General features: G+C 40.8%; 1 protein-coding gene across 1 annotated transcript in view; it reads right to left on the bottom strand.

Moving 5' to 3' along the window:
• WDFY4 (WDFY family member 4) overlaps window positions 1-23,021 on the bottom strand; it is a 532,480-nt gene that overhangs the window by 156,442 nt on the left and 353,017 nt on the right. The window contains exon 43 of the mRNA XM_042780664.1: window positions 1,783-1,931. Within this exon, the coding sequence (XP_042636598.1) occupies window positions 1,783-1,931 (149 nt within the window). The remainder of the gene's footprint in view (window positions 1-1,782; window positions 1,932-23,021) is intronic.

Here is a 23,021-nt window from a genome sequence, read left to right as displayed (position 1 = left end):
TAAAGTAAAACTATATAGCCTGACAAATGGACTTCTAGCAAAAGTGAAAACATAGTCAGTTGGATTTTGAATGGATATACCTTAAAAACACAATAAGCTCTGGTTGAATCCAAACAAACTTGATTAAAAAAAAAAAAAAAAAGCAATGGGTGTGAAAATGGCTCTTCAAATTTCTACCAAAATCTCACCCATCCTTCAAAACCCAGATCTTAGCTCTTTCCTCAAGTAGACCTCCCTCACCATACGAGCCACAGTAACCTCTCCAAATGAGCCCCAAGGAACCCTCCCATAGCACATGTCTTGTCCAATGGTGATTAAAAAACAAACAAACAAAAAAAAAACCTTACTGCTGTAGAGTGTCAAGTTGTATCCGACTCATAGGGACCCCTCCTTGGGTTTCCAAGGTGGTATCACTACAGAAGCCCAACCTTCCTTTCAAGGAGCAGCTGGTGGGTTTGAACTGCCAGTCTTCTGGTTAGCAGTCAAATGCCTTAGGCACTAGGTCACCAGAGCTCCTCCTATGGTGATAGTCTGCTCCAAACTCTTTCTGAAAGACTATTTGTGCTGCCAATTGGAATGGTTTGTCCCTGAGTGGAGGAGGGAGAGTGCCTGTTGTTTTATTTGAAATGAGCAATCATCACATTGTTGAATGACTAAATGGAGGCAATTGAATTCATTACCAAAATGACCTAAGGAAAGATTCTCAGTGTCCTGCGATGCATTTTATGTCAGAAGAGGGCAGAAGAGCTGCCAAATTATCAACCATCCCAGATTACAGCTTTGGGGACCACTGTCAGAGATGTCTACACCTTAAGGTTTTTCTGTTTTATCTCATGGCCCATTTTAAACCCAAACTGAAGCCTGACATAAGAATAAGGCAGAACAGCTACCCAGAGGGACCGAGTAGTTGATCCTGTGGGCTTGGGACCATAGTCGCAGGGGACATAAAGCTCAATTGGCATAACATACTATACAAAACATTGTTCCACCTACTACTTTGGCGAGTAGCGACTGGGACCTTAAAAGCTAGGAAGCTGCCATCTAGATGCAACAATGGGTCTCTCCTCGTCAAGAAAAAAGAAGAAAACCAAAATTAATGGAAACAATCAGTCCTAGCTACTGGTACACCATCCGATCTGCAACCTATACAACTATGAGACCAGAAGAACTAAATGGTGCCCAGCTACCACTGCCATCCATTTGGAAGGGATGTAGGAGATCCTGCATAAAGAGGGAGAACAATGTGGTACAAAACTCAAAATTATTTGGAGGCAAAAAAAAAAAAAGAAGGTGGGGACCAGGTTTGCTGGTCCAATAGAGCCTGGTGTAACCACTGAGACTATGGCCCCTAGTTGCCCTTCAGGTCTGGAATTGAACCCACACCTGTGGTTTCCAGCCAAACAAAGTACAGGCATGTGAGTTAAACATTTACCTCAAGTAGACACACGCCCTGGAGAGAACAATCATGGGAGAAGGAAGGGCTGCTTATGCACAGGGAGATAGCTCAGGGTGCAGAAGAGTATGAAGGGATGGACACTGGGAGGAGGTAACTATGGGGAGGAAGTGAGAGGGGAGCTGCTGCATTGTAAATTTTGGTCAATGACATGAGACAAAGTATATGTGAACTGCTGTATGAAAAGTGAATTTACTCTGTAAATCTTCACCCAAATCCTAATAAAAAAAAAAAGAAGAAGAAGAAGGCAGAAGAGGTAAAAGTTGGAGCAGCTGGAAAGGAAGGGTAGGACTCAGGGAAGAATTTTCTAGGAGAAAAGGAGGACTCACTTGGACAAGCAGTGGCGGGTGCAGTAGACATCGCCCACAGGAGACAGTGTGAAGTTCTCGCAGATATAGAAGTGTTGGCGGCCAAAGAGAAGGACCCCTTCCAAGACCAGATGCCCTCGCACAATCACCAGGGAGTACTTTAGTGACACCTAGAAAGAGAACACCAGAGTTAGGCCACGCACCCATGACCCATGACCCATGACCCATGCTCAGGCTAAAGGGCAGAGCCGCGACCACTCATTTACCGCCTGGATGTTCTAGTAAGAATTGTAAGAGTAACACTGTGGCCTTCTCAGAGCAGCACAGCTCTTTGCTGTCTGTACAGTTGCCACTATGACACACAGCACCTTGTGTAATAATTTAATCTACCCAACAGACCCCAACCCACCAAGGTGTGTGGGATTGAATGTTTCCTATTGTATTAAGTGTGCTGTCATTCTTCTTCTCTCTTTAAGCTCCTCCACGACCATGCAAAGTATTCCAGTCAATAGTGAGAAAAGTTGACAAGGTACAAGGGACTCCTCAGTTTCAGAGGTGGAAGGGCTTGTCCAAGACCAATTGGTAAGTGGCTGGGCTGGGACTAGAACCCAGGTCTGCCTAGAACCACAAGTGTAAGACAGGAACAACTGTTCCTAGTCTGAGGAGTGTGTACTGGAGGATGTATAGCACTCTACTCAGATATTGCCTTGAGGACTGACTTACACATTCCTCCAGCTGCTGGAAATATAGACAGCTATCCAGGATCACCTCTACTGAAGCAAGCACCTGGCACAAGATCACATCCCCTTCCCAGTCACCCAGTATGTATCCAACAATTAGTCTATGTGGAATACGGAAAGTATACCCTTTTGCCTCAGCTTAGGACAACTCTGGAGGACCATCCAGTGCTAAAGCTTCCTGTGAAATGAGTTGAGTCCTTTGCTGTGACTTTCCCAACTTCCCAGTCCTGCTTCCCTCACTTCTTCATGTGGGTGGATGCTGGATAAATACTCTACATGCATGTATCTGACTCAGAACTGGCTTCTTAGGAATCGGACCTTAACAAAGTCTTGACCAATGACCTTGGCCCAGAGACTTGCACGGGTGCTTGGTGAATAATCCTTGAAGGAATGAGTGAATGAATAAGTGAATGCTAGAAAATTGGAGAATGGATTGGGAAGAATCAAGAGTAAGGCCATGTGCAACATCTCAGAAAATTCTGTGCTAATTTCAGTTAGACTAAAGAAGAACTAATTTTTCTTTTTTTACTATCTACTTCATGGCAGCTATAAACACTTGACACATATTAACCAATATAACTCTTACAGATGGGTGAGGTAAATTTTACTGCTATAATTTAGAGATCTGGTGGCATAGTGCCTAGGGCGTGTGACTGCTAACTAGAAGGCTGGCAGTTCAAACCCACCAGCCACTCCTAGGAAGGAAGGTTGGGCAATCTACTTCTGTAGTGATATTGCTTCAGAAACCCAAGGAAGAGTTGCCATGAGTGGGTTGACAGGTGAGTTTTTTTTTTTTTAAATTTGGAGATGGAAAAAAAATAAAAACTCAACAGCAGTGAGTTTTACTCAAAACTCACTGCCATTAAGTTGTATCTCATTCATAATACCCCTCCTTGGGTTTCCAAGTTGGTATCACTATGGAAGTAGATCACCCAATTTTAGAGATGGGGGAAAAGAAAAGATGTCTGGGGCAATAAGAACCTCACCAAAGATCAGTCACCTATTAAGACACAGAACTGTGATTAAGCTTCCTGCTTATCTTTTAGCACTGATGAAGCCACAATGGTGAAACCTGGAAAACAATTCCTAAACATTACTTATGCAATTCCTAGATCAAATGGGATGAGTGAAAGCCAGATAGCAGAGATTCACCAAGGGTTTTGTTTCAAGATAAGCATTAACCACTACAACCTAGGGCCACTCAGGTTAATGTATTGTTCCTAAGTGAGGATGAGTCAAGAGTCTTAGTTCCTATAACAAAGCTCGCTGCTTACAGCAAGTTTTCCAGGACCTTTCCTTCCACTTTTTTTCAGAGGAGCTGTCCTTCACACCATCCTGGGAGCCACAGGGTCCAACACAGATTCATTTCCAATTTCATTCATTCATCTGGAGAGTCATCAATCCAGCAGTTATGAATTTAGCACCTACTGCATCCAGGTCCAGTGAGAAGCACTGGGTATAGATTGGTAGACAAGATAAAGAAGAATCTTGCCCTAATGGAGCTGAAAACCCAGTCTGGAGAGATGGATAAGAGACATACATATCAACCAACAATCAATTGCAAATCATGATACTGATAAAAGAGAGAAAAAAGGGCTGATAGTGAGGAAGCTCAAAACTCATCTGTCAGTTTGTCATACTAAGATGGCTTGCATATTGCTATGATACTGTAAACTATGCCACTGACATTTCAAATAGCAGCAGAGTCACCCATAGTTGACAGGTTTCAACTGTGCTTCCAGACTAAGATAGTCTAAAAATAAAAGCTGAGTGATCTATTTCCAAAAATTAGTCAATGAAAACTCTATGGATGAGAATAAAATATTGTCCAATATAGTGCTGGAAGATGAATCCCCTAGGTTAGAGAATGTCATGGGTTGAATTGTGTCCTCCTAAAATATGTGTCAATTTGGCTAGGCCAAGATCTTCAGTATTATGTAATTATCCTTTTATAATCTGATTTAATTATCCTGTGTCTTGTAAATCCTAACCTCTATGATGTTAATAAGGCAGAATTGGAGGCCGTTATGTTAATGAGGCTGAATACCTTCTACAGGATTAAGTTGTATCTTGAGTCAATCTCTTTTGATACATAAAGTAGATTAAACAATCGAGCAGATATCAGAAGGACCATCAAGAAAGAAGAGCCAGGAGCACAGCACATCCTTTGGACCCAGAGTCCCTGTCCTAGGAACCTCTTAGAGCCAGGGGAAAATTAATGCCAAGACACATGGAGATCTCCAAGGAACACCAGGCCCACAGATGTTGAAAGGACACAAGGACTTTTCACCAGAGCCAACAGAGAGAAGAAACCTTTCCCTAGAGCCAACACTCTGAGTTTGGATGTGTAGCATCCTAAACTGTGACAAAATGAATTTTTGTTTGTTAAAGCCTCCACAGGTGATATTTCTGTTATAGTAGCACTAGACAACTAAGACAGAGGGCAAAAATGAACTCAAGCAGGCCACTGATTGTGAGGATGGTACAGGACTGAGCAGCCTTTTGTTTTGCTCTAAATGGGGTTGTCATGAATTGGAGCTAACTCTACAATAACCACTACCAACAACAATGAGAATGCAGAGAAACTGGGCGGATCACTATTTTAAATAGGCCCTGAGATTTGAAGAATGGAAATGAGGCAGCTATAGAAAATCTAGGAGAAGAACATTCCAAGGAAAGAGAATGTACAGTTCAGAGCCTAAGGCCAGAAAGGGCATATTTGTGGAAGAGAGAAGAGGCCAGTATTGAAGAGATGAGGCTGCAATGTAGGACTCTTCCATGGAGTCTTACATGCCTCAGTAAGACCCTTGGGTTTTATTTTGGTTGCAATGGAAAGCCATGGGGTGAATGAAGGGTCTTGTTTCTAAAAGGTCACTCCAGCTGCTGGATTAGAAAGGTCCATGAATGGAAGGAGTCCTGTCTATTTCAATGGTCCAGTAGAGCAATATGGTGGCTTGGAATGGGAGGACAGAGTGGGGAGAAAGAAAAGTAGGCATATCTGAACAAGAAGAGGTAGCATGGACAGGAACTTCTACTAGGCAAACAGTGGAAAGCCAAAAAGAGAGAGAGAGAGAAAAAAAAAAAAAAAACAGGGAAAGATTAAAGATTAATGTCTACTTTGAGACTCAGACAATCATGTGGCACCCCCAGCTCTTCCTTGCCATTACCAGTATATTGTGTATTCTTCCAAAAAGTTTCTATGAACACGTAAGTGTATTTTATACATACATATATGTGTGTGTGTGTGTGTGTGTGTGTGTGTATGTATGTATTTAACACAGATAATATATTTACATATTTCTGTCCTTCATCTAGTTTTTTCCCTTAACAACCTATCTTGGAGAGAATTTCAAATCACTTCTTACAGAGTTGTCTTATTCTTATGAATAGTTGCAGACTATTACCTTGCATGGACATAGTACAACTTATTTGACCAATCTCCTACTGATTCAGGTTGTTTTGAAATGTTTTGACATTGCAAGCTTTGCTCCAATGACTACCTTTGCACATATGTCACTGTAAATATACAAGTAAGCATGTAGTATAAATTTATAGTAGTAAAATTGAAAGCCAAAAGGTATGGGTATTTTAAGTTTTCATAACAATAGACTGCCCTCCAGCAAAGTGGCACAAAGTTACAATCACTCCACCACTGTTAAGAGTAATGCAGAATCTGTAAAACACTGCATAATATGGATGAACTTGGAGGACATTATGCTGAGTGAAATAAGTCTGCAACTATTCGGAAAGACAAATATTGTATTAATCTGTTATTGTAAAAGTCAAGTAATAGTTTATATATGGAAGGAAGTTTTCTTTGTTGGTTACCAGGGGTGGGAGGGGAGGGGAGGGGAAAAAAAAAAAGAGCTCTATGCCAGGCCATTTAAACTTTTAAACTTTACTTCTGTTGTGCTCTTTGTACAGATGAGACTCAGAGGGGCAAAAAGCTCCTCAGGTTCACACAGTGAGATGTGGAGCCACAGATGCAACCCTGGTCTCCATGCCTCCAAGACCTCTCCTCTCCTGTGATGCCACACCCTCTTCCCAACATCCCTAGTACCCACAGAAGCATCTCAGAGCACAAGCAGCTGCTCTCTTGATGCTTTCCTTTGGGAAGACTTAAGTAACAACCAGAAAAAACTAAACCATGAGAAAAATGTCTGGTGAAAACTGGGTTAATAGCTAAACAATTGATTATTCTAGGAAAGAAATGGCATTTAAAAACTGGAAATAAGCCCAAATGAGCTATTACCTTATCTTCCATTTAAATTAACCCTGTTGTTGTTGTTGTGTTATGTGGCATTGAGTCAGATCTGACTCATAGTGACCCCTCCTTGGGTTTCCAAGGTGGTATCTCTATGGAAGTAGATTGCCCAATCTTCCTTCCGAGAAGTGGCTGGTGGGTTTGAAACGCCAACCTCTTGGTTAGCAGTCAAGACCCTCAGGCACTACGCCACCAGAGCTCCCAAACTTATTCATGATTAAGAAATCTTTCATGCCCTGATTCTATTGATCCCTTCTATCTTCTTTTAAGATAGGCTAGTGATACATTATCACTCCTGACAGGTGGGTAGCTCAGTGTGTGGTCACACTTGGATCTGTGTAGTGACCAACATGTTGTTTGGATATCTACAAAAGCCAGACGTGAAGTTAGAGGAGAGCATTCTATTCCAACATCCAAGGTAGCACATGCCAGAACACTCACTTAAAAAGGCTCAGGGTCTGCATCTCTCAAAGGGATCACTAAATTCCTTTCCAGCATCAGTGGTCTGCAATTTGATGCAATGTCCTGATTTTACAGATACGAAGACTGAGGTTTATGAAGAACCCAATAACAGAGCTAATGGGAATATTCTTTTACTTTTCTGTGAAAGGTGGCAGGGGACCAGGGCTAAGAGTGACTGCTATAAGAACACTTACAACCTGCTCAGATGTCTCACATTTCCCATTTCTTACATCTTTTGCTTGCCTAAACTTTGCTATCAATACATTTTTAGGTTTATGGACATATGGAATAAGTATACTTGTTTTTGAAAAAAGCACAATTTATTGAGGAAAAAAAAATAAGTATCAAAATAAGAAGAGGCTCTAAGTTACATTTATGTTGACTATATCCTATATCCTATATCCTAAGGAGACCTAGTGGCACAAGAGTTAAGTTCTTGGCTGCTAGCCAAAATGTGCTTGGTTCAAACCTAGCACCTCCATGGGAGAAAAGACCTGGTGATCTGTTTCCATAAAGATCACAGCCTAGGAAACCCTAGAGGGCTGTTGTACCCTGTCAAAAAGGATCACTATGAGTATTGGAATCAACTTGACAGCACACGACGACAACAACAACAAACCTATATCTATGAATTCTGACATCTGTTTTTCTACCATGAAAATTTTTAGATGGAGGCCTCAGTCACAGAGAATGTAAATTAAAATAATAATGGACACTATTTGTTTTATATATCAATTTTCCAAATATCTAATGAAGACACTGTGTGCACATTCTGTCAGCACATCTTTCCAGGTTGAGACAAGGAACAGGGATGCCCCCTGCCTGCCTGTCCATGTTACTTCCATAAGTGGGCCTGTACAAGGTCCCAGCCTTTCTCTGCAGAATGGAGACCAGATGGAAATGGAAATACCTCTGATCTTGCTTGGTAGCATCAGCAATAAATGTATTATAAGTTCTGAAGACAACAAAGCACAGTGCGTTCACGAAGGATTTATTCAATGTCTATTGATGGAAATTTGAGGAAGTTTCTTCTTGCCAGGGTGGCTTTGGATATTATAAAACCTTTAATCATAGATCTAGGGCATTTATTCAAAAAATTAGTATGTACTATAATCATCTGGACAGTTTTTTTTTAAATACATTTTACTGAAATATAATTTATGTACAGTGAAATATACAAAACTAAAGTGACAAGGGGCAATGCTGGTTTTTTTTTTTTTTTTTTAATTATTATTATTTTGCAGTGCTCCCTCCCCTTCCCTCCTACCCCTGGTAGCCAACAAAGAAAGTTTCCTTCCATATATAAACCTTTCCTTGATGTTTTACAATAATGAATTAACACTATATTTGTCCTTCTGTGATTGACTTATTTTACTCAGCATAATGTCATCCATGTTATGTTGTGTTTTGCAGATTCTACATTATTCTTTAGTGTTGCATAATATTCTGTTGTGTGTTTGTTCCACAGTTTAGTTTTCCATTCTTCTGTTGATGGGCACCTATGTTGTTTCCATCTTTCTGCTATTGTAAATAGTGCTGCAATGAACATGAGTTTGTATGTATCTGTTCTTGTCCTGGCTCTCACTTCTTTAGGATATATACCTAGTAATGGAATGGCTGGGTCAAATGATATTTCTAATTCCAGCATTTTAAGGAATCACCATACTGTTTTCCACAATGGCTGTATCATTTTACAGTCCCACCAGCAGTGTCTGAGGGTCCCAATCTCTCCACATCTTCACCAGCATTTGTTATTTTTTGTCTTGTTGAACTTTGCCATTAGTGCTGGGGTAAGATGGTATCTCATTGTTGTTTTGATTTGCATCTCTCTGATGGCTAATGATCGTGAGCATTTCTTCATGTATTTGCTGGCCATCTGAACAGTTTTTTAAAACCAGATTACCAAGCTACATCTTCAGAGGCTCTGATTCAGTAGGTGCAGAGTGGGGCCCTGGGAACTGCTCTTTAATAAATAACATGAATGATTCTGAGGGAGGTGATCTGAACACCATACTTTGACAAAGAAAATCAGCTCTCCCAGTACAGTGTGATGGGAGTAAGTACAAGGGCACTAGGAACACAGAGAAGGACTCTAAGCAGTCTGAAGCCAGCAGAGGCAGCAGCAGAGACTAAAAACTCGCTGCCATCGAGTCAGATCCAACTCATAGTGACCCCTCCTTGGGTTTCCCAAGCAATATCACTACAGAAGTAAATCACCCAATCTTCCTTCTGAGGAGTGGCTGGTGGGTTTGAACTACCAGCCTTCTGGGTAGCAGTCAAATGCCTTAGACACTACGCCACTAGCACATCAGAGAGTGGTTCCCAAAGAGGTTATCCCAAGAGTGAGCTGAGAAGTTAAGAATATAAAGAAGCAGGGGAGAACATTCTAAGGCACCGTCTTGAGCAAGCTAGACATGTTTATAGAGTAGCAGTAGTCTGTGTAATTAGAATAAAAAATTAGGAATGTGAGTATGTATGAGTGTGTGCGTGTAAGTGTTAGGAGTATGTATGTGAGTGTCTGAGTGCATGTGACTGTTACAAGAGTGTATGTGTGTGTGCATGTGAGTGTCATAGGACAGTATGAGTGTATGAGACCATATGAGTGTGAGTGTATGAATCTGTGCATGTGAATGGTATGAAGAGACACAGAAAGAGAGTGTGTGTATGTGTGTGTGTGTGTGTGTGTAAGGGTGAGGGAGGCAAGTCCAGAGAAGTAGGCAAAGCTAGTCCAGGACTGTGTACAGATTATGCCAAAGAGAGTTACAGGAGGTGTTGATCATGGACACATCTTAGAGATTCACATGGATGGACAGTTACTGAATGGAAGGATGAGCACATTTCTATACATTCTACAAATGGCCTCAGATAAAATGCCTCAGAAGGGCTTGTGGAGGATGCCAGTCTCTGGTACCCAGAGCAAATTATCTCCCTTTAAGTTGAGTTGTCTCTACCAAGACTAAACTCATGTTTTACATTGAAATTTTATGAAAAAAGACCAGATGTTTAATTTGACATGTAATGAAAAAGTACAGTGACAGTAAAAACAAGTCACTTGAGTTCTGACTCATGGTTATTGTTAGGTGGCATCGAGTCTGTAATGATTCATAGCAACCAATTTACAACAGAATGAAACAGCCTGGTCCTGCACTGTCTTCACTATCATTGCTATGTTTGAATCCAATGTCGCAGCTACTGTGTCAATCCAGCTCACTGACAATCTTCCTCTTTTTCACTGACCAAGTAGGATGCCCTTCTCCAGCAATTGGTCCTTCCTGATAACATGTCCAAAGTATGTGAAATGAAGTCTCATCCTTCTTACTTCCAAGGAGCATTATGGCTATACTTTTTCTAAGATTCATTCATTCTTCTAGCAGTCCATGGAATATTCAGTACTTTTTGCCAACACCATAATTCAAATGCATCAATTCTTCTTCAGTCTCCCTTATTCATTTTCCAGTTTCTGCATGCATATAAAGTAATTGAAAATAGGTGTGTATCCTGGGATGTGTCAAGTAATTCTGAGTTTAGTACTGAAGGAGGAGGAGCCATGGGCTCTCAGGCTTGGGGCTGCCTGCTCAGCTTACATGATGGCCTCTTTAAGGCAGGTCACTTGGCTTTCTGGTCAGGTACACCTAAGTCCTCAAAGTGACATTTTTGCTTTTAAACACTTTAAAGTGGTCTTTTGTAGTGGATTTGCCCAATGCAATACATCATTTGATTTCTTGCCTGTTGCTTCCATGGGCATTGATTGTAGATTCAAGTAAAATAGCATAGACGAGTTAGTGCTTCCAATGTTGCATCCATTTATTGAAACATCTCAGTTGGTATTCTATCAGTTCCTGGAGCCTTGTTTTTCACCAGTGTCTTAGTGCAGCTTTTTCCTTCAATACCATCAGTACTGATCATATGCTGCCTCTTGAAGTGATTGAAAATCAACCAATTATTTTTGTACAGTGACTCTGTGTATTCCTTCCATCTTCTTTTGATGCTTCCTGTATCATTCAATATTTTGCCCACAGAATACCTCAGTATTGCCACTCCAGGTTTGAATTTTTTCATCAGTTCTTTCAGCTTGAGGAATGCCTGGAAGGTTCTTTCCTTTTGGTTTTCTAATTCCATGTCTTTACACATTTCATTATAATACTTCACTTTGTCTTCATGAGCCAGTCTGAAATCTTCTGCTCAGCTCTTTTACTTCATTATTTCTTCCTTTCATTTTAGCTATTCTCCATTCAAGAGCAAGTTCCAGAGCCTCTTTTGACATCCATTTTGGTGATTTATTTCTTTCCTGTCTTTCAAATAACCTTTTGCTTTCTTCATGTATCATGGCCTGATGTCATCTCAAAACATGTGTGGTCTTTGGTCATTAGTGTTCATTGCCTCAAATCTAATATTGAAATGGTCTCTAAATTCAGGTGGGATGTAGGTAGGATATATTCAAGGTCTTACTTTGTCTCTCATGGACTTGTTTTGATTTTCTTCAGCTTTAACTTGAACTTGCATATGACAATTGATATGAGCTCTGGTAGCATAGTACCTAAGGCATTTGACTGCTAACCAGAGGGCTGGCTATTCAAACCCCCCAGCCACTCCTCAGAAGGAAGGTTGGGCAATCTACTTCTGTAGTGATACCACCTTGGAAACCCAAGGAGGGGTCGCTATGAGTCGGGGCCGACTCGACAGCACATAACAACAACATGACAATTGATGGTCTGTTCCACAGTGAGCCTCTGGCCTTGTTCTGACTGATGGTATTGAGCTTCTCCATCATCTTTTTCCACAGATGATGGACTCATGGTGTGGGACAGACAGCCCATTTTGCCAAATGGAGACTCACTCTGAGAGCAGTTGCCTAGAAAGCATAGGGGATACCATCTTTAACCATTTGGTGGCTGTTAAGGCTGCTATAATGAGGCTGCAAAGTGCTGACATGGACTCACAATTAACATATATTAAATAAACCATTGCTCATGTCAAAGGGAGCTGTTTGCAGAGAAATGAGTTTGTGGTTCTGGGAATCATTAATCAATGATGCAAAGACGACACAGAATAATTGAATAATTACTGTCCCAGGTATTGCTGGAGGCAATCAGAACTCAAATCTTCACACAAAGAAATAAGTTAAGTTACTACCATGCTGAGCTCCAGGACTGTGTGTTTCCCCAGCATGGAGGGCTGCAGTCCCAGAGGTCTCTGATAGGGACAGGGCTGTCAGATGCTATGAAGGAGGTTATATTCTGGTGTGTATCCTGGGCTGTGTCCAGTAATTCTGAGTTTAGTACTGAAGAAGGAGGAGCCATGGGCTCTCAGGCTTGGGGCTGCCTGCTCAGCTTACATGATGGCCTCTTTAAGGCAGGTCACCTGGTTTTCTGAGGATAGACATACACCCATCATGCACCTTCTGTGGAAGTGAGTTCATTTCAAAATTTAGAAAAGGCACTTGGCTGAACAGTTTTATGGAGACATTTGAATTTTGGTAATTTCCAGTTTCCAACCAATACTTCCTGCACAAGTTCCACATGGTACATTCTCTGTGGTACAGCCATGGGAACACAAAGGACACACACACACCTTTCAGGAGCACACTTTCTCTACCTTTGCTGGAACATGTTCTTGGTCCCTGATTTAGTGCAACCACTCTTCCTTCTGTGGCCCCAACTTCCCTCCCTGAAACCAAGCATATGTGGACTAGGAGCTAGGCAGGGTTAAGAGCTGGCTGGTATGCTGATGCTGACCTACACCAGCATGAACCAAAAGCTTATGAAGAGGCACCTGGGGCCTGGATCAAGCCCCAGTGCAGGAAAGTGGCAGAAGCATAGGAGGGTGTGGAGTTTATATAACTTATCCAATACAGCAAGTTTGGAGAGACCAGAGAGGGTAAAAACTCCCTTGAAGGTTAGAGTAGGAAAAATATGTCACACCAGTTTCCATTTTCATCACCTCTAAGTCAGAAACAACAAAGCCACCCTCATCATACCATAGGAAGGCTCAAGGAGATGCTGTGTGAGAGCATACCTAGGAGGGGCTCAAATGTTTGGCTATTGTATTCTTGTTAAGAATAGCCATAAAACTGCTCTCCTCTGCATTAATGCTTTAACTTCAAGGGCCTCCTGCTTTTACTACACATCTACCTAGGCCCCAAATCCAACAACTTCCCTCTTTTCCTCAAAATGTTTCATTTTCTGGGTTTGGCAAGTGACCTGAAGAAAACGAGTGGTGAGTGTAGGCACTCAGAGAGCATCCCGTGGATCAGGACTCTCACTGGCTCCACTCTGACCCTCTGTCCCATTCTCCACCATCTCAGTCAGATGAGATCCATTCGGATCCTTCAAGTCTCACATTCTGCCCTAGTACTCACTGAGCATTTTCCCAAGCACGTGCAGTTCTTTTCCTCACAGCACCTTCCTGGAGGCATCTGAAGCCAGTTTTCAATAAAACCATTTCAATATTTGCATTGAAAAGGCTCTTTCCCACACTTTGGGACCACAATTTATGTACATGGATTCTTATATAGCTCCTCCTTCCTCACTAGAGTTAGAGAACTCAACCAGTTTCTGTTGAATAAGATTCCAACTCCTGACAATCCCTCATGCATCAGAGAACTGTGCTCTATAGGGTTTTCAATGTCTGTGATCTTTTGGAAGCAGATCACCAGAACTTTCCTGAGGTGCTGCTAGGTGGATTTGAATCACTCACCTTTAGGTTAACAGCCATTTGTGCCATTTGAGGAGAACTCTAAAGTACTATTAAAAGAATAGCAAGGGCAACAGAAATAACAGCAGATATAGCTCACTGAGAGCTTACTCTGAGCTGGGCACACAGTACTTGGCAGGCACACACAACCCCTCACAGATCTCTGACAGAGACTGGTGAGTGAAGGAGTGTACCCTAACCCCAAAGATACAAACAACTAGGCTCACTTAGTCAGTAAGTAGTAGAGGCAGGATTAGAACCGCTTCTTCCCTGAGTTCTGCCTATAACCTCCATTCATTCTTCTCACCCTTCCCCTGCCCTAGGGAACCTGTCACCCCCTATCCCCCCCATGTGGCCACTGGTCAGTCTCCTCCATTACTACTTACTTCTCCAAGGGAGCAGACAGGCCAGGGGAAAACTCAAGCTGCATTGAGAAACATCTTTCACAATCTATCATGAAACTAGAGACAACAGCATACCCCAATGGAACAAATCAAATCAACTCATGCATAGAGCAAATGTTGAGTCCCTCAAGTGTCCAGATAATGGCAAGAATGATCGTGCTTCTGTAGTTCTGAGGCATGCTCAGTCTCCCATAGTCCCCTGAACTCCCCTAAGAGAGAACCTCCTGGCAGTCAGGCAGAGTGGGACACCAGGGAAGACTGCTTACGTTCTCCCACCTACTGGGTTTGCAATGCTTCTGTCAGCACTGTCTCAAAATCCCTGCTGCCATAGCATGGTGTCTGGCATTTCTGACAGCTTCCCGCAGCATGACACTAAGACCAAGGAAGACTGAAGCTTAAGTACAAGACAGGGAAGGATAGGAGCAGCCTCATTTTGCTCTGTCTGCCTCTCAGGGGCTGGGGCTATCCATCACCCATGGATTTCAGACTCTTGCTTCCCCGGCAAGGCCCCAAGGGAAATGTCACTGCATAGAACAATAAGTAAAATCATAACTCTTAAAGGACAGAACAAATACAGCAAGAGGCAGAGGCTGGGAATAGGTCTCTATTATAACTGTAAAATCTAGACCTTGCCATAGCCCAGCCTGGCCAATGTCAGACCCAAGTGCTGGCCTGGAAAGGAATACTGGGGTCAGATGTCTGCTGAGATTGTTCTCTGAAAGTGAGGATGTGGATTAAAGTGGAAAATGAGCCTAAGTGGACACCAAATGTGGCAGTCATATCCTAAAGATATTCCCCCAAGAGTCTTGTCCCTGGTTATGCAACCAAACATTTATCTAGGTATGGGTGGGAATGGATTTTGCAAATGGAATTAAGGTTACTAATCAGCTGATTTTAAGATAGAGAGATTATCCTAGATTATCTGGTAGGCCCAGTAAACCACATGTACTCTTAACAGGACAGGAGAAAGGCAGAAGAGTCCATCAGAGAGATATGAAGGAAGAAAATGGAGAGGAGTCAGGAAGATTTGAAGTATGCAAAGGACTTAACTCTCCTTGCTGGCTTTGCAGATGGAAAGAATGGGCCACAAGACAAGAAATGCTGACAGCCCCCAGAAGCTGAGAACAGGTCTCATTGACAGGAGGCAAAGAATGGGACTCAGATGTACAGAAGCATGGAGCTAAATTCTGCCCACATCCTGAAGGAGCTGAGAAGAGGACTCAGCCTCAGAACTTCCAGGAAGAAACAGCCTAGCCAACACCTTGATTTCAACCTCCTGGAACCTCTGACCTGTAGAAATGTAAGAGAATAAATGTGCATGGTTTTAAGCCACTATTTGTGGTAATTTGTCACAACAGCTATAGGAAATAAACATAGTAAATAAAAGCAAAGCATTGCCAGTGCTGTCTTTTTATCAAAACAAAAAGATCAATATGGAAACATATGATCAAGTCTTTCCTTTTCTTATCAGAAAATCAGGAATAGCTGGAGAGTCGGTATCTATTCACAATGTATACTTTATATCATAGTTTCTCAACCTCAGCACATTTTGGGCCAAATAACTCTTGTTTTGGGGTCTGTCTTGGGTATCATAAGACATTTAGCTGCATCCCTGGCTCTATCCACTAGATGCCAGTAGCATCACCAGTTATGATAATCAAAAATGCCTCAGACATTGGCAAATGTGTCCTGGGGGTAGAATCATTGCTTTATATAAACTTTTATAGGGATAAGGCAAAAGTTTTTCTAGATGAAAAGCATTGTTTATATATAGGAGTCTCTGTGTGGTTCAAATAGTGAAGTACTAGACCACTAGCTGAAAAATTGTCAGTTCATATCCATCCAGAGGCACCTCAGAAGACAGGCCTGGCAACCTGCTTTTGAAAGGTCACAGGCAGCATTCTAAATTCAGACTTCTAGCTGCCTAAACTGTGAGAAAATAAATTTCTGTTTGTTAAAGCCATCTACTTGTGGTATTTGTTATAGCAGCACTAGATAACTAAGATAGCAAACAACTATATATATGTATATATATACATGCATACATTATTTTTATGTGTATGTATTTATATAGTCACATATGTAATATATGTGCATACATATAATGTATAGTTGCATATAACACGTTTTAAGTTTTTTTTAATTTTACATAACAGAAAGAGATTACTTTCATAATGAAAATGAATGTGAATTTTAAAAATTTTCATTCATCAGCATTTACTGAATGGCTACTCCACCTAGCATTTCTGAAGTTAGATACTTGCTAACCTTCCTTTGTTGTTGTTGTTATATGCCGTCAAATCAGATCTGACTCATAGTGACCCCTCCTTGGGTTTCCGAGGCAGTATCACTATGGAAGTAGATTGCCCCATCTTCCTTCTGAGGAGTGGCTGGTGGGTTTGAACCGTCAGCCTTCTGGTTAGCAGTCAAGTGCTTTAGCCACTATGCTACCAACCTTCCTTTAAGGAGTGTCAATGTAGTGAGAAAGGGAGACAGGTGAAATAATAAAGGTGATTCTGTGCCAGGAGAAATGGCAGGAGTTGATGCAGGGGACTGTGGAGACACTGACGAGGGGGACTAGTTTTCCTGGTCTCCAAGCAAGGAGAGCTCACAATCGGCTCATTGTCATTGGCCAGGATGTCAAATGGCCAGGGCATTGCAGCCAAGTGAACCACCATGAGCAAAGGCATTGTGGCTAATTGTGCTGGGAGTTACATATATGCTCCATGTGTAGAAGCTTCAGGATATGTAGGTAAAATAAGGACAGTGTTTTATAAGACTATGTTGCCTCAAAACTCTTACCAAACTTGAAGGCAGATAAACAACTTGCCTAAAGTTATACAGCAGTTCATTTGGCCAGTGCACTTCCAACCAGCCTTCCTAGCTAACTGCTGGAAATTGCAAACCCCAGGCTAACACCCCTCCAGGAGTCTCTGCAAGGTACTTTCTCTGGGAAGGACACTCTTGGGTCTCTGTCCCCTCTTAAGTCCATCACAGGCTATCTGAGTTCATAACTTGCTCCCAGAAGCCTGGACTGCTCATATGGTAGATTTCCATGCAAATCCACACTCATCCTTATGAACAGTCTACCTTGAGGCCTGGTGAGTCCTCCATTTCATGATTTCATCTCTGTGTCATTCCCACATGGCTTGTCTGTCCTGTTCTGTCTATGCTTCTGTTTTACTGGGACATTGCTTTCACTTATATCCCTTAGAGAAGAACTTGCTTTACCTGTGTGACCCTTAAAACACTCAACTTCTGCAAAGAGAAGAGAATTAGTCTTTAATTAGTACCTCACATGTGCCCGAAACTGAGCTAGTCTTTTCACTTCTATTATTCCATTTATAGCCTGTAAGAATTTTATGAAATTGTTGCTATAAGCTCCATATTAAATATGATCCACCATTCATCTGTCAGTTTGTTGTACTGTGGTGGTTTACACATTGCTGTGATGATGGAAGCTATGTCACCAGTATTTCAAATACCAGTAGGGTCACCCATGGTGGACAGGTTTCAGTGGAGTTTCCAGACTAAGGCAGGCTTGGAAGAAGGAAGGGGCCATCCACTTCTCAAAGAAATGGCCAGTGAAAACTGTATGAATAGCAGTGAAACACTCTCTGATATATTACTAGAAAACTTTATGAATAACCCTGAAACATTGTTCAATATAGCACAAGAAGATGAGCCTCTCAGGTCAGAAAGCACTCAAAATACAACTGGGAAGAGCTGCCTCCTCAGAATAGAATTGACCTTGATGATGTGAATGGAGTAAAGCTTTTAGGACCTCCATTTGCTGATGTGGCACAACTCAAAATGAGAACAGCTGCAAATATCCATTAATAATTGGAATGCATGAAATGTGTAGCTAGGAAAATTGGAAGTTGTCAAAAATGAAATGGAATGCATAAAGACAGATATCCTAGGCTTTACTGAGCTGAAATGGACAGGTTTGGCCATTTTGAATCAGAAAACCATATGATCTACTATGCCAGGAATGACAAATTGAAGAGGAATGGCATGGCATTCATCATCACAAAGAATGTTTCAAGATCTTCCTGAAGTACAATGCTGCCAGTGAGAGGATAATATCCATAGTCTACAAGGAAGACCAGTTGATGGTTAATGTTCATCCATTTCAGGAAGTGGCATATGATCAAGAATCAATGGTATTGAAGGAAGAAGTCAAAGCTGCACTGAAGAAATTAGCAAAGGAGAAGGCTCCAAGAATTGATGGAATACCCATTGTGATGTTTCAACAAACAGTGCTGGGGACACTCACTCATCTATACCAAGAAACCTGGAAGACAGATACCAGGCCAACTGACTGGAAAAGATCCATATTTCGAATTTATACACCAACCACCAAACCCAAAAATGAGAAAATTGAAGGTTTTTTATCAACTTCTGCAGTCTGAAATTGACCAAATATGCAATCAAGATGTGTTGATTATTCCTGGTGATTGGAATGCAAAAGAATCAACAGTTGGAAAATATGGCCTTGGTGATAGAAATGAAGCTGGAGATCACATGATAGAATTTTGCACGACCAATGACTTATTCATTGCAAATACATTTTATCAACACAATAAATGGTGGCTACACACATGGACTTCACCAGATGGAATACACAGGAATCAGATCAACTATATCTGTGGAAAGAGGAAATGGAGAAGCTCAAGAACATCAGCCAGAACAAGACCAGGATCTGACTGTGGAATAGACCATCAACTGCTCATATGCAAGTGCAAGTTGAAGCTGAAGACAATTAAAACTAATCCACAAGAGACAAAATATGACCTTGATTATATTCCTCCTGAATTTAGAGCCCATCTAAAAAATAGATTTGATGCACTGAACACCAATGAACAAAAACCAGAGGAATTGTGGGATGACATCAAGAACATCATTCATGAAGAAGCAAGAGTTCATTAAAAAGATGAGAAAGGAAGAAAAGACCAAAATGTATGTCTGAAGAGAATTGGAAACTTGCCCTTTAACAGAAGGTAGCTAAAGCAAATTGAGGAAATGACAAGATAAAGGAACTGAACAGAAGATTTCAAAAAGCAGCTCGAGAAGACAAAGTCAATTATTATAATGAAATGTGCAAAGACCTGGAATTAGAAAACTAAAACAGAAGAACATACTTGGCATTTCTCAAGGTGAAAGAAATGAAGAAAAAGTTCAAGCCTTGAGTTGCAATATTGAAGGCTTCTACAGGCAAAATACAGAAGTAGATTGCCCAGCCTTTCTTCTGAGGAATGACTGGTGACTTTGAACTTCCAGCCTTCTGGTTAGCAGGCAAATGTCTTGGGCACTATGCTACCAGAACTCCCATTGAATGATGCAGGAAACAGCAAAAGAAGATGGAAGGAATACACAGTCACTGAAACAAAAAGAGTTGGTTAATGTTCATCCATTTTGGAAGCTAGCATATGATCAAGAACCAAAGGTATTGAAGGAAGAAGTCAAAGCTGCACTGAAGCAATTGGCAAAGAACAAGTTTCTAGGAATTGATGGAATACCCATTGAGATGTTTCAACAAAGAGTCCTAGAGGCACTCACTCGTCTATGCCAAGAAATTTGGAAGATAGCTACCTAGCCAACTGACTGGAAGAGATCCACATTTGTATCCATTCCAAAGAAAAGTGATCCCACAGAATGTGAAAATTATCAAATCATTAATATCACATGCAAGTAAAATCTAACTGAAGAAAATTCAAAAACAGTTACAGCAGTATATTGACAGAGAACTTCCAGAAATGCAAGCTGGATTCAGAAGAGGACATGGAATGAGGGATATCAATGCTGATGTCAGATGGATCTTGGCTCAAAGCAAAGAATACTAGAAGTATGTTTGCTTGTGTTTTATTGACTATACAAAAACATTCAATTGTGTGGCTCATAACAAATTATGGATAACATTGAGAAGAATGGGAATTCCAGAACACTTAATTTTGCTAATGAGGAACCTGTCCAAAGATTAGGAAGCTGTTGTTCAAACAGAACAAAGGGATACTGGATGGTTTCAAATCAGAAAGGGAATCCATCAGGGTTGTATCCTTTCACCATACTTATTCAATCTTTATGCTGAGCAAATAAATCGAAGAAGCTAGACTATATGAAGAAGAATGTGGCCTCAGGATTAGAGGAAGACTCATTAACAACCTGTGATATGCAGACTAAACAACTTTGCTTGCTAAAAAGTGAAGATGACTTGAAGCACTTACTGATGAAGATTAAAGACACCAGTTTGCTGTATAGATCAAATCTCAACATAAAGAAAATGAAAATCCTCACAACTGGACCAATAAGCAGCATCACAATAAATGGAGGAAAGACTGAAGTAAAAAATTTCATATTACTTGGTTCCACAATCAACACCAGTGGAAGCAGCAGTCAAGAAATCAGACAATGCATTGCACTTGGCAAATCTGCTGCAAAAGACCTCTTTAAAAAATGTGGAACAAAATTCACAAATACAAAAGTGGAGAGTTCTGGTAACATGGCAGAATATGCAGACAAGCTACACAGACCATCTTCAACAAAGAAAAGAGAAACCAATTAACACAGATACAGAAGACAATCTTGGAGCCCTGAGCTTTGAAAGGAACTATACAGAAGTGGATTTAGCATCAACTAGTGGGAAAACCTGAAAGAAAACAGTGAGTACAGAGATGGACGGAGCTGTGGACCGTCAGCTACTCTGACAGCACCAACATCTTAAATGTTTCCAAATGGTGTTGGGACCTGGTAATTGACCTGGCGATCAGCCTTAGTTGCCAAGGGCTGTGGGGACAACTGCACTGGTAGCCAGCCGATGACTACAAAGGAAGCAGCAACTTGAGCTGTATAGTTTCGGCTGTCAAAAGGGGGTGGCCATTTTGGATATTTAAATGACTGAGGGCACAACTATTTTGAATTCTTACAAGCAGGAGCCATTTTGGATATTTAAAGTGACAGCATTCTCATTCAGATTCCAGGGACCTAAGAATAGGCTCCATTTGTCAAGGATCTCAGGGACATATGGGAGCCTGACAACAGGATAGAAGACAGGGAGTGAGTGCGTAAGTGCTGCCAAATAGCAAATAGAGGAGCACAGTACCCTGCTTACATAGATAACACCCAAACAAAACAAAGAAAATGAAAATCTTGTGCAAGTCACTCCAAAATACAATCATCAATTAAATATAAACACAAAAAGTCAAAATGTCTCAGAGACAAAAGAGCATCACAGTCCACACAAAGAAGCAAGACAAAGCAGAAGAAATAAAGAACCAGATACAGACCCTGAGGAAGAAGCAGCGTTGGAACTCCCTGATAAAGAATTCAAATGAATTATATTCAGGTGCTTTTAACTGATTGAGAGACAGATCAAGGAAAACACTGACATAATTAAGGAAAACATAGGCAAAACCCTTGAACAATTTAAAAAGACAATACAAGAACAAAATGACAACATAAATGAAAAATTAGAAATGATACAAAATTTACAGGTAGAAATCTATAATATTAATACTACATTTTCAGAAATAAATAATACATTGAACAGGCAAAGGAGTAGAATTGGATCAATAGAACACAGAATTAGTGAGATTGAAGACAAATACCTCAACACTTCTTTGGAAAGGGATCAAACAGAAAAAAAGACCAAACAAAATGAAGAAAGACTAAGGTTCATGTGGGATACCATCGAAAGGAACAACCTACATGTAATTGGAATTCCAGAACAGGAAGAGACAAAATCACAGAGAAAATTGTTGAAGATTTGTTGGAAGAGAATTTTCCTGGTATGATGAAAGATGAGACTATATCCATTCAAGAAGTCCAATGAATCCCAAGCAGGATAGACCCCAAAAGAAATCACCAGGATATATCATCATCAAACTTACCAAAACCAGAGACAGAGAAAGAATCCTAAAAGCAGCATGGGAAAAACAAAAAGTTATCCACAAGGGGCAACCAATAAGACTAAGCTCAGATTTCTTGGCAGAAACCATGCAGACAAGGAGGCAATGAGATGGTATATACAAAACCCTGAAAGAAAAAAAATTCCAACTAAGAATTATACACCCAGAAAAACTTTCCCTGAAATATGATGGTTGAAACTAGGACATTTCCAGATAAACAGAAATTAAGGGAATTTGTTAAAACCAGACCAACCTTACAAGAGATGCTAAAGGGAGTCCTTTGGACAGAGAACCAACAACAAACAAAAATTGACCATTAACACACATGATGACATAACCCAGAAACCAACCCAGTTATGCAAGTATCCGAAGTAAACAAGCCTACAAGATAGTAAACATGGAACCAGAGACATTGATTTACAAATGAGACCAACTAAAACCAAATAGAGGGGAAAAAATGTACAGAACTTATAAATGGAAGGGAAGTCAAGACAACTGCAAGATAGAATGGTCTGTTCTAAACTTGGGGAGAAAACTAAAAATCACAGGTTAACCTCAAAGAAAATGATAAACCTTCACATTAAAATAAAAAAGAGGGCCAATATAAATATTTAGCAAATACTAAAACAATAGCAATGAAGGAAATGATAACACAATCCATAAACAAAATGAGCTAAGCACAGAAAATTATATGGAACAAAGAAATAAGCAACACCACAGAAAAGTACGGGAGCTCTGGTAGCATAGTGGCTAAGGCACTTGACTGCTCACCAGATGGCTGGCGGTTCAA

Source organism: Orycteropus afer, unplaced genomic scaffold (genome assembly GCF_000298275.1).
Source record: "Orycteropus afer afer isolate SDZICR_OR568_19922 unplaced genomic scaffold, OryAfe1.0 scaffold00052, whole genome shotgun sequence".
NCBI lineage: Eukaryota > Metazoa > Chordata > Mammalia > Tubulidentata > Orycteropodidae > Orycteropus > Orycteropus afer.
Note: the sequence above shows the minus strand (reverse complement) of the source record. Positions and strands in the feature narration are given on the sequence as shown.